Consider the following 14,695-nt stretch of genomic DNA (forward strand, 5'->3'; position numbering starts at 1 on the left):
AGTTTTTGATTTGATAAAAAAGTTTGAAATATCCAATAAATGTCGTCCCACTTCATGATTGTGTCCCATTTGTTGTTGATTCTTCACAAAAAAATACAGTTTTATATCTTTATGTTTGAAGCCTGAAATGTGGCAAAAAGTCGCAAAGTTCAAGGGGGCCGAATACTTTCGCAAGGCACTGTATTTGTTGTTGTCCACATATTGTAAGTCAGAACTGTCCAGAGTAGTGATGCTGGACGGGCGGGCAGCGATCGGTTGAAGAGCATGCATTTAGTTTTACTTACATTTAAGAGCAGTTGGACGCCACGGGAGGAGAGTTGTATGGCATTGAAGCTCTTCTGGAGGTTAGTTAACAGTGTCCACAGAAGGGCCAGAAGTATACACAATTGTGTCGTCTGTGTAGAGGTGGATCAGAGAATCACCAGCAGCAAGAGCAACATCATTGATGTATTCAGAGAAGAGAGTCGGCCCAAGAATTGAACCCTGTGGCACCTCCATAGAGACTGCCAGAGGTCCGGACAACAGGCCCTCCGATTTGACACACTGAACTCTGTCTGAAAAGTAGTTGGTGAACAAGGCGAGGCAGTCATTTGAGAAACCAAGGCTGTTGAGTCTGCCGATAAGAATGTGGTGATTGACAGAGTCGAAAGCCTTGGCCAGTTCGATGAATACAGCTGCACAGTATTGTCTCTTATCAATGGCGGTTATGATATCGTTTAGGACCTTGAGCGTGGCTGAGGTGCACCCATGACCAGCTCAGAAACCAGATTGCATAGCGGAGAAGGTACGGTGGGATTCGAAATGGTCGGTGATCTGTTTGTTAACTTGGCTTCCGAAGACCTTAGAAAGGCAGGGTAAGATAGATATAGGTCTGTAACAGTTTGGGTCTCGAGTGTCTCCCCCTTTGAAGAGGGGAATGACCGTGGCAGCTTTCCAATCCTTGGGGATCTCAGACGATATGAAAGAGGTTGAACAGGGGTTGCAACAATTGCAATTTTAGAAAGAGAGGGTCCAGACTGTCTAGCCCGGCTGATTTGTAGGGGTCCAGATTTTGCAGCTCTTTCAGAACATTGGCAATCTGGATTTGGGTGAAGGAGAAATGGGGAGGCTTGGGCAAGTTGCTGTGGGGGGTGCAGGGCTGTTGACCGGGGTAGGGGTAGTCAGGTGGAAAGCATGGCCAGTCGTAGAAAAATGCTTCTTGAAATGTTCAATTATCATAGATAATGGTGGTGACAGTGTTTCCTAGCCTCAGTGCAATGGACAGCTGGGAGGAGGTGCTGTTATTCTCCATGGACTTTAGTGTCCCAGAACCTTTTGGAATTTGTGCTACAGGATGCAAATTTATGTTTGAAAAAGCTAGTGTTTGCTTTCCTAACTGCCTGTGTATATTGGTTCCTAACTTACCTGAAAAGTTGCATATTGCGGGGGCTATTCGATGCTAATGCAGTACGCCACAGGATGTTTTTGTGCTGGTCAAGAGCAGTCAGTTCGTGAGTGAACCAAGGTTGATATCTGTTCCTGGTTCTACATTTTTTGAATGAGGCATACTTATTTAAGATGGTGAGGAAAGCACTTTTAAAAGAATAACCAGACATCCTCTACTGACGGAATGAGGTCAATATCCTTCCAGGATACCCGGGCCAGGTCGATTAGAAAGGCAAGAGGAAGAGTCAGTTGTAGCCCCTTCGGGCAGTTATGTTGGCAGACCAGTCGTGATGAATCGGCAGAGCTCAGTGTAGTAAAAGGGTCCAGGCCAATTGACAAAATATGTATTGTAGCCCAAGAAAATTGGCTGTCGGGCCACTTCAGCTAACAGTCCGATATGCTCTAGACAGCAACTAGCAGGCTAGCAGATGGGCATTCAGGGGACGTCGCAATGGACGAGCCTGTTGAAAACCCCCTTGGTGCATTACGTTGGTAGACCAGTCGTGAAGGATCAGCGGGGCTCTGTATCAGCAGTAAAAGGGGTCCAGGCCAATTGGCAAAATAGTTATTGTAGCCCAAGGAGTGGCTGATGGACGTCTTCAGCGAACCAGGAGATGGGCCTAGCAGAGGCTAGCTCCAGGCTAATTGGTACCTACTTCGGGACAGATACGTTAGCCAGGAGTAGCCACTTGGATAGCAGCTAGAAAGCTGTGATGATCTAGGTGAAAAAGGTTCAGAGCTTGCGGTAGGAATCCGGAGATGTGGGGAAAAGAGTCTGGTATGCTCTGGGATGAATCGCGCTGTGCAGACTTGCAGGAGATGTCCGGGCTAAAGGTTAGCTGATGACCGCTAGCAGTGCCTAGCTAACTACTAGCTAGTTAGCTGGCTGGCTTCTGTTGGGGCTTCCGGTTCTAAAGTAAAGAAAATAGCAGATCCATACCACATTGGGTGAGGCTGGTTATACTAAATATATACTAAATATATGCAAAGAAAAAAGATATATACACGGGACACGACAAGATGAAGATCAGACGAAGACAAAGACGCCTGACTGCTACGCCATCTTGGAATGTTGTAACATTTACAAATGTTGTAAAAGCAGCCAACAAGTGCTCAGCATACGTTAGAACTCCTTCAAGACAGTTGGAAAAGCATTTCAGGTGAAGCTGGTTGAGAGAATGTCAAGCATGTGCAAAGCTGTCAACAAAGAAAAGAGTGGCAACTTTGAAGAATCTCAAATAAAAAACACGTTTTTGGTTACATGATTCCATATGTGTTATTTCATAGTTTTGAGGTCTTCACTATTATTCTATAATGTAACAAAATGTACAAATAAAGAAAAACCCTTGAATAAGCACAGTTGAAGTCGGATGTTTACATACACCTTAGCCAAAATACATTTAATCTGTTTTTCACAATTCCTGACATTTAATCCAAGTAAAAATGTCCTGTTTTAAGTCAGTTAGGATCACCACTTTATTTAAGAATGTGGCATGCCAGAATAATAGTTGAGAGAAATATCTATTTCAGCTTTTGTGTCTTTCATCACATTCCCAGCGGGTCAGAAGTTTACATACACTCAATTAGTATTTGGTAGCACTGCCTTTAAATTGTTTAACTTGGGTCAAACATTTCGGGTAGCCTTCCACACGCTTCCCACAATAAGTTGGCTGAATTTTGGCCCATTCCTCCTGACAGAGCTGGTGTAACTGAGTCATGTTTGTAGTCCTCCTTGCTCGCACATGCTTTTTCAGTTCTGCCCACAAAATGTTCTATAGGATTGAGATCAGGGCTTTGTGATGGCCGCTCCAATACCTTGACTTTGTTGTCCTTAAACCATTTTGCCACAACTTTGGAAGTATGCTTGGGGTCATTGTCCATTTGGATGACCCATTTTCGACTAAGCTTTAACTTTCTGACTGATGTCTTGAGCTGTTGCTTCAATATATCCACATAATTTTCCTCCCTCATGATGCCATCTATTTTGTGAAGTGCACCAGTCCCTCCTGCAGCAAAGCACCTCCACAACATGATGCTGCCACCCCATGCTTCATGGTTGTAATGGTTTGCAAGCCTCCCCCTTTCTCTTCCAAACATAACAATGGTCATTATGGCCAAACAGTTCTATATTTGTTTACACAAAGCAGAGGACATTTCTAAAAAAAAGTATGATCTTTTGTACCTGTTTCCTCCAGCATCTTCACAAGGTCCTTTGCTGTTGTTCTGGGATTGATTTGCACTTTTTGCACCAAAGTACATTCATCTCTAGGAGACCGAACACATCTCCTTCCTGAGCGGTGTGACGGCTGCGTGGTCCCATGGTGTTTGTACTTGCGTACTATTGTTTGTACAGATGAACGTGATACTTTAAGGCATTTGGAAATTGCTTCCAAGGATGAACCAGACTTGTGGAAGCCCGCAATTTTTCTTCTGAGGTCTTGGTTGATTTCTTTTGATTTCCCCATGATGTCAAGCAAAGAGGCAATAAGTTTGAAGGTAGGCCTTGAAATACATCCACAGGTACACCTCCAGTTGACTCAAATTATGTCAATTAGCCTATCAGAAGCTTCTAAAGCCATTACATAGTTTTCTGGAATTGTCCAAACTGTTTAAAGGTACAGTCAACTTAGTGTATGTGAACTTCTGACCCACTGGAATTGTGATACAGTGAATTATAAGTGAAGTAATCTGTCTGTAATAAAAATTGTTGAAAAAATTACTTGTGTCATGCACAAAGTAGATGTCCTAACTGACTTGCCAAAACTATAGTTTGTTAAAACTTCTTAGGGCTGTGATCCCGCTAACGGGATCGATATGACAACAGCCAGTGAAAGTGCAGGGCGCCAAATTCAAAACAACCCGAAATCCCATAATTAAAATTCCTCAAACACAGGTATTTCACACCATTTTAAAGATACACTTCTTGTTAATCCCACCACAGTGTCCGATTTCAAATAGGCTTTACGGCGAAAGCACCACAAATGATTATGTTAGGTCAGAGCCAAGTCACAGAAAAACACAGACATTTTTCCAGTGTCACGAACCGGCTCAAAGCCCGTAACAAAAGGGAGACAACGTGGAGATAAGGAGTAACAAAACATACATTTATTAAATAAAGTAATCTAAGTACAATATACAATGGTGTTTGTAATCAGTCATCAGTAGTGTAAGTGAGTGTTTTGCATGCATGAATGTGATAATGCAGGGTGTTGAAAGGTGCCAAAGCAAACAACCAAAAACCACCAAGATACACAACTAAATCTATAAAAGTGTCTGCATGGAGAGAGTCTCCTCCATGAATGGGGAAGTGGTGTATTTATCCTGGGACACACCGGGCCCAGGTGTTTCCCATGTAGCTGACGACCCTCCCAACTCAAAGAGAGAATACGGCAGACAGAGTGGGAGGGACGTCACACCAGCCAAAGAGAGGAGTCACAAAAATCAGAAATAGAGATAGAATGAATCACTAACCTTTGATGATCTTCATCAGATGACACTCATAGGACTTCATGTTACACAATACATGTATGTTTTGTTCGATAAAGTTGATATTTAAAAAATCTTTTATACATTGGCGCGTTATATTCAGTAGTTCCAAAAACATCCAGTTATTTTGCACAGAGCCACATCAATTTACAGAAATACTCATCATAAATGTTGATGAAAATACAAGTGTTATACATGGAACTTTAGATACACTTCTCCTTAATGCAACCGCTGTGTCAGATTTCAAAAAAGCTTTACGGAAAAAGCAAACCATGCAATAATCTGAGTACGGCGCTCAGAGCCCAAACAAGCCAAAAAGATATCCGCCATATTGTGCAGTCAACAGAAGTCAGAAATAACATTATAAGTATTCACTTACCTTTGATGATCTTCATCAGAATGCACACCCAGGAATCCCAGTTCCACAATAAATGTTTGTTTTGTTCGATAATGTCCATCATTTATGTCCAAATAGCTCCTCTTTTTAGCACGTTTGGTAAACAAATCCAAACTCACGAAGCGCATTCACTAGGAGCAGACGAAAAGTCAAAAAGTTCCGTTACAGTCCGTAGAAACATGTCAAACGATGTATAGAATCAATCTTTAGGATGTTTTAACATAAATCTTCAATAATGTTCCAACCGGAGAATTCCCTTGTCTGTAGAAATGCAATGGAACTCAAGCTAACTCTCACGTGAACGAGCGTCACGAGCTCAAGGCATTCTGGCAGACCTCTGACTCATTCCCCTCTCATTCGCCCCCACTTCACAGTAGAAGTATCAAACAAGGTTCTAAAAACTGTTGACATCTAGTGGAAGCCGTAGGAAGTGCAACATGACCAATATCCCACTGTATCTTCAATAGGGAATGAGTTGAAAAACGATCAACCTCAGATTTCCCACTTCCTGGTTGGATTTTTTCTCAGGTTTTTGCCTGCCATATGAGTTCTGTTATACTCACATACATCATTCAAACAGTTTTAGAAACTTCAGATTGTTTTCTATCCAAATATACTAATAATATGCATATATTAGCAACTGGGACTGAGTAGCAGGCAGTTTACTCTGGGCACCTTATTCATTCAAGCTACTCAATACTGCCCCCAGCCAAAATAAATTTGTGGAGTGGTTGAAAAACGAGATTTAATGACTCCAACCTAAGTGTATGTAAACTTCCACTTCAAATGTAGATGTCCAAACTTTTGACAGGTACTGTACATACAGACGCATCTAGAAAAAAAACACATTCACTGCCTGCAGTGGCAGATCACACCCCAGCTAGCACATTTGGTTCCTTAGAAGTTGTGGGAATGTGTTTTTTGTTTCGTATTGGTTGTGGTGAACGAAGCCATGTGTTTTTCTGACCGGTAAAACTGAACGTTATTTAAATGTTCTGAGAACAGGAGTGATCATTTCACCTGTTCTGAGAGCATTTATTTTTTAGGTTGGAGTGAGGTTTTACGAAAGTTTTACTCTGGTTCCTTTTAAGTTTTCCAGGATGGTTTTATTACCATTGTAGGTAATTTTGAGTTTTTTGTATAACTTCCTTAAAACTTTCACTGAAAGTTTCAATAATACTTTTAATAACACTGCTACCTTATTTTGGGTTTAATTTTTTGAACTCCAAGCACAGGTAGGACACATGGAAATGATTTTCCTTCAGCATTAATCATGCAAATACATGTATTTTTTAATGTGACAAGACAAAAGTGAGATTAAAAGAAAACCGAATCTTGCGCAACTATGGGGCAAAACTGACAGGTTTGGTTCAGATTGTTAGCAACATTTAAAACTATACTTAATCTCCAATGTTTATTGAAAACAAATACATTTGCACAATGTGCACTTATTGTCTATCAATTACATTGTTAAAGTTATTGGTTAACTAGCTAGCGAATTTTAGCCATACTAGCATAGACATGACATGAGTCAAAAAAAACACACCAGAACACACTTAACAAGATAGAGGATAGAGATAGTTCTGTTTGACGCTGAGAACAGAAAGTATAATGTTTTAAATAACATTCATAGAACGTTCTCTGAACGCTACTAAAGTTCTTGCGTTATTTATGGATAGTTTTTTTAATGTTCTCTGAACAATTTGAAAACATGGCTTTTAATTGAACCATGAGGAAACCTTTAGGAAACATTATGCTGAAGCACTGAAATTCCCACAGAATAAATATTTGAGAACATTCCCAATGTCAAACCAGTTGGAGAACAAACCAAAATTGTTACTAAATGTAATCATGTTGTAACTTTTAGGAAATGTTCTGTTTAAAGTAACGAAACACCATTAAAAAAAGGTTTTTCGTGAAGTTCCTTTAATGTTTGGAGAATGTTCCAAAGCCAAGCAACAATACTGCACCATGCCCAGAAAGTTGTGGTTGTTGTATGCAAAAATAACCATAGGACAACCATGTTCTAACCAAGCTCTAAGAAACATATGGTTCTCAGAAACGTATGCGCTAGCTGGGACAAAGCATGTAATAAGCTAGCTAGCCTCTGGCCCTCAGGACAAGTTTGCCAGTTCTAGGCTTCTATTGGATGTTTGCCAAGGCATGTGACCATTCAGTTAAAGGCACAGTCAACTTAGCATACGTAAACTTCTGACCCAATGGAATTGTGATACAGTGAATTTTAAGTGAAATAATCTGTATTTAAACCATTGTTAGAAAAATGACATGCACAAAGTAGATGTCCTTACTGACTTGCCAAAAGTGTGTTAATATTATGAAAGTTCATTGGCACAACTACTGTCTCATGTTTCTGGACACAGCATCATGTCATAAAATGTATAATCTATGTGATTGGCTGATCATACAGTAAAATAGTTTTCCATACACAGTAAAATAGGCTACCGCAACCACAACGTATTAGTGTATCTTTGTTAAGGTAGGAGGAAGTACTGTGCCCTTTACCTTTTAAAAATATATCACAAATGTGCAGTTAGGCCTACTAGAAATGGTCCCCTACCGAGCTAGGACACTGCCCCTGCTCAGTATGACAACATCCCAAGTGGCCTGATTAATGCATCCACCAACCCAAACAAATTACAGAAAATGCCACAGTCCTCCCAATCCATTGTTTATATTAGTTGTTAGTTTATTATCTCCTGCCAGCTGTTTTCATACTATATCTCCAATTCCACTAGAATCATATTTAATGGACTTTAAATAGCCTGGAGGGCCTCTGCAGTAACGACAAAGAGAAACATACACAGACCTCAATGCAAAGTGACACAAACAGTAGGTCGTGACCTCTAAAGCTGCCACTGATTCATCAGTGGATGACGTAGCTACTGTGGCTTCTGTACATGTGTGCATAAGCCACAGTAGGATAAACAAACATTTACTTCTGGCAAAAATAGAAGGAATGCTGAATGCTGCAAAGCTTTGAATTTGATCCGATTGTTATTAGAATCCTCATCAGCCAACACCAATGGCGACAGCTAGTCTTAACGGGGTCTGACAAATAACGAAAAATACATTACAGACAAACTACTTTACAATTGACATACATTTAAAAATATTAGCATGTAGGGTGTGTGTGTGTGTGTGTGTGTGTAGCTATCAGTTACATATACATGTCAGTACATACACACAACAAGAAGGTCACATGGGGGAGAGGAATTGTGCCGTGAGGTGTTGCTTTATTTGTTTTTTGAAACCAGGTTTGCTGTTCACTTATGCTATATAAGATGGAAAGGTGTTCCATGCAATCATGGCTCTGTATAATACTGTAAGTTTCCTTGAATTTGTTCTGGACCCCGGGACTTGAAAAGACCCCTGCTGGCGTGTCTGATGGGTAAGTGTATGTGTCAGTGCTGTGTGTAAAATGACTGTGCAAACAATTGGGAATTTGCAACACATTCATGTTTCTTATAAAAAAGAAGTGACGCAGTCAGTCTTTCCTCAACTCTTAGCCAAAGAGACTGGCATACATAGTATTAATACAGTATTAGCCCTCTGATTACAATAAAGAGCTAATTGTCCCCCTCTGTTCTGGGCCGGCTGCAGCTTAACTATGTCCTTCTTTGCAGCACATGACCATATGACTGGACAATAATCAAGATAAAACTAGAGCCTGCAGGACTTGCTTTGTGGAGTGTAGTGTCAAAAAAGCAGAGCATCTCTTTATTACGGACAGACCTCTCCCCATCTTTACAACCATTACATCAATATGTTTTGACCATGACAGTTTACAATCTAAGGTAACACCAAGTAATTTAGTCTCCTCAACTTGCTTAACAGATACACCATTCATTCCCAGATTCAGCTGAGTTATAGAACTTATAGAATTATTTGTACTAAATACAATCCTCTTAGTTTTAGATATGTTCAGGACCAACCAGTTTATTGCTGGCCACCCATTCTAAAACTGATGGCAACTCTTTGTTTATGGTTGCAGTGATTTCACTAGCTGTGGTTGCTGACGTGTACAGGGTTGAATCATCAGTTTCTGCCCATCTATTTTATTTTATTCTGTCACTCTTTATATCATCTTGGCTTCTTCTTCTTCTTCTTTATGATGGGTTTAGTCACATCATTTCTCAATTTGCAGTAAGTCAGCCAGTCAGATGTGCAGCCAGACTTATTAGCAACTCCGTTTGCCCCATCTCTGTCAACCATACATTTTTCAATTCCTCATCAACCCATGGAGCCTTAACAGTTCTCAACTGGTGCATGGTTTTGGAAACTTGGCTTTCCTGGATATAGCCCCTATATTGTAATCACTGCATCAAATGGGTACTGATACAGCATTAGAACAAAGTTCTACAATATTAGTAAAGACATGATCAATACATCCAGAGGGTCTTGTTTCTGTCGTGTTTGTAAATACCTGGTATGTTGATTAATAACCTGAACTAGATTACAGGCACTGGTTGCAGTGAGACGCTTCCTCTTGAGCGAACAACTTGATAAAAACCAGTGAATATTCAAGTCCCCAAGAAAGTAGACTTCTGTTTACATCACATACACTATCAGGCATTTCACACAGATGATTTAGATACTGACTGTTAGCACTTGGTGGACTATAGCAGCACCCTAGAAAAAATAGGCTTTAGATGAGGCAGATGAACCTGCAACCACAACACTTCAATAACACTTGACATGAGATCCTCTCTAAGCATTACAGGGATATGGCTCTGAATATATACAGCAACACCTCCCCATAAACATTCCTGTCTTTTCTATAGATGGTATATCCTTGTATTGATACTGCTGTATCAAAGGAATTTTCTAAGTCTCAGAAATGGCTAATATGTTGTTATCTGATGTTAAGCAAGTTATTGATTTCATTAACCTTATTTTTTAAGGCTACATATATTAATATGGGGCATTTTCTTTGCCCTTTCCTGGATAGCTTATCAGAGATAGACATCATATGGAAAAGAACAAACAAAGCAAGAAAAAACATTATTCAGGAGTCCATCAATCAGTTGGTGGTGTGTGTGCTGTGGGATTGAAAATATGAACCCACAGGCTTGGCTCTCACATCCTTTGTAGGCTTTTGGGAGGGAGGGTGGACAATGAGCCTGTTATAGCGGATGTAAGCAATGTCCCCACGCGCTTTGGCAGGTTTCATGGCTGGGATAAGTTCTTTCCTCTTCTGGCGCACAGCTTCAGGATAGTCCTCATTGAGGAAGATGTACGTTCCTCTCAAGTTATTTGCTCTTTTCAGAACAGCTACCTTGTTCTTGAACATCAGGAAGTTGACCTGGGTTTTCCACTTCTGTGTACGTGCTCCACTTCAATCTTGCTGTGGTCCATCTTCAGTTTCTCAATTATCATTTCCCTCACTTTATCCTCAGACTCCGTCCAGGTCTCGTGGAGATTCTGCGATTCCATCCACAACAGTGTTGTTCCGCCTTGATTGTCCCTCGGGATGGTAGCAATGTAAGCTATGCTGTTACAGACCGGGCCGATCCAGACCGGGCCGGTCACAGGACAGATGGAAACCGCAACAAAGAGCAGGGATTCAAACAGTCACACTCCCGGGACAATCCGTGGTCCTAGCCACAAGAGCAGTAGGCAGTGTACAAGCTACTAAGGAAACCTGGCTAGCTTGATAGCTAGCAAACGTTAGTTAGAAGCTACTGTAGGATAGCATCTGCACCAACGTGGCTACTTCTCTGGAGTGAAATAGATATGCTATTGTTCCTTGTAATACAGTGAACGTCCCACACCTTAATGTGATGTTACATGTTGACAATTGTTTGAAAATAAATCAGTTAATTCATAGTTATTTTACAAAAGAAAGCCACAAGGAAGATGTATCTACTAAAGAGGAGAAAACATTGATGTAGATAATTTGATTAACCATAACTAAGGTGTCTATTAATGAATATAGAGGAGTGATTTGACTGTCCTTTCTGCTGTTTAAAGTGAGATCAGGTTAAATGGATTGTCCAGTGCTGCCAACCCATGTGCGTTAAATGAACCGACTCGGTTACATTGGGAACTAAAAGCTCATGATCAATTAATGACTATCCAGACCCCTGTATCCTTACAAGTACATTAAATCCCTAACTACCAGATACTAAATGATTAATTGAGGACTAATTAGGTACTAGGAAGAACTAAATAAGCACCTTGCACTTGGCTTCCAAAGGCAACGCATTTAGTCCCCAGACAGGCTGGGCTAGAGGAGTATAGAGTCTAGGAAAGCAGACGTTTCTCATTCATGATAGCTGACCTTTCCTGACCCAGACTGAACAGAATGTATTTCACACACCCTGAGAGAGATCCTGTAGGACTAAATGACATAACAGTACTCAGTGCTGTACTCAGTATCCACAGTGGAACACTCAGTCTGGACTCACCACAGTTTGGTGATTGACCTGAATAACCTCGTCTCCCGCATGGATCTTCTTGCTCTGGTCAGCTGGAGACTGCAGAGACAGTGACAGACAGTATCCAAGTAAGACAAGTAGAGGTTAGGACACATCGACTGTGCCATCATGGCAATATAAACAGACAGATCATTGTCATCAGAGACCTTTGTCTATGGTTTGTCAGTATAGGTCATATACTAACTACTACATAAGTATACACTTTGGCCAACTACTTTGAATTTATTGTCATGCCAAACATGACATACAGTGCCTTTGGAAAGTTTTCAGACCCCTTGACTTTTTCCACATTTTGTTACGTTACAGCCTTATTCCAAAATTAATATTTTTTAAATGTAATCCTCAATCTTCACAGAATACCCCATAATGACAAAGCGAAAACAGAAATACCTTATTTACATAAGTATTTAGACCCTTTGCTATGAGACTCAAAATTGAGCTCAGGTGCATCCTGCCATTGATCATCCTTGAGATATTTCTACAACTTGATTGGAGTCCACCTGTGGTAAATTCCATTAATTGGACATGATTTGTAAAGGCACACACCTGTCTATATAAGGTTCCATAGTTGACAGTGCATGTCAGAGCAAAAACCAAGCCATGAGGTCAAAGTAATTGTCTGTAGAGCTCCGAGACAGGATTTTGTCAAGGCACAGATTTGGGGAAGGGTACCAAAAAATGTCTGCAGCATTGAATGTCCCCAAGAACACAGGGCCTCCATCATTCTTAAATGAGCAATCGGGGGAGACGAACCTTGGTCAGGGAGGTGACCAAGAACCCAATGGTCACTCTGACAGAGCTATAGAGTTCCTCTGTGGAGATGGGAGAACCATCCAGAAGGACAACCATCTCCGCAGCACTCCACCAATCAGGCCTTTATGGTAGAGTGGCCAGATGGAAGCCACTCCTCTATAAAAGGCACCTGACAGCCCTGCTTGGAGTTTGTCAAAGGGTACCTAAAGACTCTCAGACCATGAGAAGCAAAATTCTCTAGTCTGATAAAACCAAGATTTAACTCGCTGGCCTGAATGCCAAGCGTCACCTCTGGAGGAAACCTGGCACCATCCATACTGTGAAGCATGGTGGTGGCAGCATCATGCTGTTGGGATGTTTTTCAGCGGCAGGGACTGGGAAACTAGTCAGGAGTGAGGCAAAGATGCACGGAGCAAAGTACAGAGAGATCCTTGATGAAAACCTGCTCCAGAGTGCTCAGGATCTCAGACTGGGGCGAAGGTTCACCTTCCAACAGTACAACGATCCTAAGCACACATCCAAAACAACTCAGGGGTGGCTTAGGGACAAGTCTCTGAATGTCCTTGATTGGCCCAGCCAGAGCCCGGACTTGAGCCTGATCCAACATCTCTGGAGAGACCTGAAAATAACTTTGTAGCAACACTTCTCATCCAACCTGACAGAGCTTGAGAGGATCTACAGAGAAGAATGGGAGAAACCCCCCAAATACAGGTGAGCCAAGCTTGTAGTCATACCCAAGAAGACTCGAGGCTGTAATCACTGCCAAAGGTGCTTCAACAAAGTACTGAGTAAAGGGTCTGAATACTTATGTAAATGTGATATTTCTGTTTTTTATGTCTGAAAACCTTGCTTTGTGGTTATTGGGTATTGTGTGTTGATTGATGAGGGAGAAAAAACTATTTAATCAATTTTAGAATTAGGCTGTAACTTAACAAAATGTGTAAAAAGTCAAGGGGTCTGAAAACTTTCTGAATGCACTGTACATGGCATAATAATGAACAGAACAAAGGAGTTGGCTAAAGCAAAGACTGATCTGAAAGGGGAGGCTACGGTGACACAGCTTTAGAAGACAGATAAATTAAGGTTTCCCCCCCCAAAATGTCCAGTAACAGTCTAAAGAGTGTTACTTTTTTTAAATGTATGTTTTTAAATGTATGTTTTTAAATGTATGTAAAATGCAAAAAGTATTTTGTCTGTAGTGTATTTTTCATTATTTGTCAGACCCCAGTCAGAATAGCTGTTGCCATTGGCGTCGACTAATGGGGATCCTAATAAAATAAAAATAAAAATATAAATCTCAGCCACCATTTAGCAGCAATTGAAAAGACCATTTGAGTTAGATCACTTGGCAGAGACATCACCTGCCTCTATACCTCCCTTCATACCGTGGTACTACGACTGCACACTTTGTACAATATCTCCAGTATTTTCCTTCCATAGGGGCTCGGAAATAACAAAAATTATCAGTCACAGTGTGTGTCTGAGTAAAACTTAAACATCACATTAAACAGCAGCACCCATTCCCTCTCCATCTCCTACAGAGAATCCTCCCCATCCCAGTCCTGCTTTGAAAGTGTTGCCAGTTAGAAGAGCTGTGGTTCTCTGTGAAATACTACCATCTGTAAGCCTCTGTCACCCCTCCTCTGTTTCACCCCCAATTAAACACCCAGATGTTAATTAGGGTGTTCACTATTTGCTGCATTAATTGAACAGTTATCCCAGAGCCCCAACCAGAGGAGCTGATCTTTATAGCACTACAAGAAGCTCATGGGTCAAAGAAGAAAGTCAATGGTAGGAGACAAAAACAAAGGTATGGTAATCTCTCATGGACAGACTACAGTACGTAAACATAAATGGTACCGTAGATCTTTCATGATACAATGGGATACATGAGATAACGAGCAGCATTAGTTCCGGTGCTTTGGACAAATCACGATTTCGCAGCTGTTAGCATCTTTTGAATTTAAGAAGGGGAGGGGACATTTGGCCCATAGAGTTGCTGGTTCCGATCTCTTCTCAACACATATGGACCCAGAACTTAATCGAGCATCTGACCAATTACGCAAGACTTTAGTTCCGGGTTAACCGAGATTAAAGTTATGGTGGCAAGAGTGGGTATGGTTAGCAGAGAATGTTTAAAGTAAAACATTTGTTTTACTACAGGGTAACAGGGTCC

General features: G+C 41.0%; 1 protein-coding gene across 2 annotated transcripts in view; it reads right to left on the bottom strand.

The window, feature by feature from the left end:
* The window catches only part of LOC112250232 (connector enhancer of kinase suppressor of ras 2-like), a 57,212-nt gene that overhangs the window by 22,334 nt on the left and 20,183 nt on the right, over nucleotides 1-14,695 (bottom strand). For both annotated transcript variants that reach the window (XM_024420198.2, XM_024420197.2), the window contains exon 8: nucleotides 11,737-11,805. In XM_024420198.2, the coding sequence (XP_024275966.1) occupies nucleotides 11,737-11,805 (69 nt within the window). The remainder of the gene's footprint in view (nucleotides 1-11,736; nucleotides 11,806-14,695) is intronic.

This window comes from Oncorhynchus tshawytscha, linkage group LG30 (genome assembly GCF_018296145.1).
Source record: "Oncorhynchus tshawytscha isolate Ot180627B linkage group LG30, Otsh_v2.0, whole genome shotgun sequence".
NCBI lineage: Eukaryota > Metazoa > Chordata > Actinopteri > Salmoniformes > Salmonidae > Oncorhynchus > Oncorhynchus tshawytscha.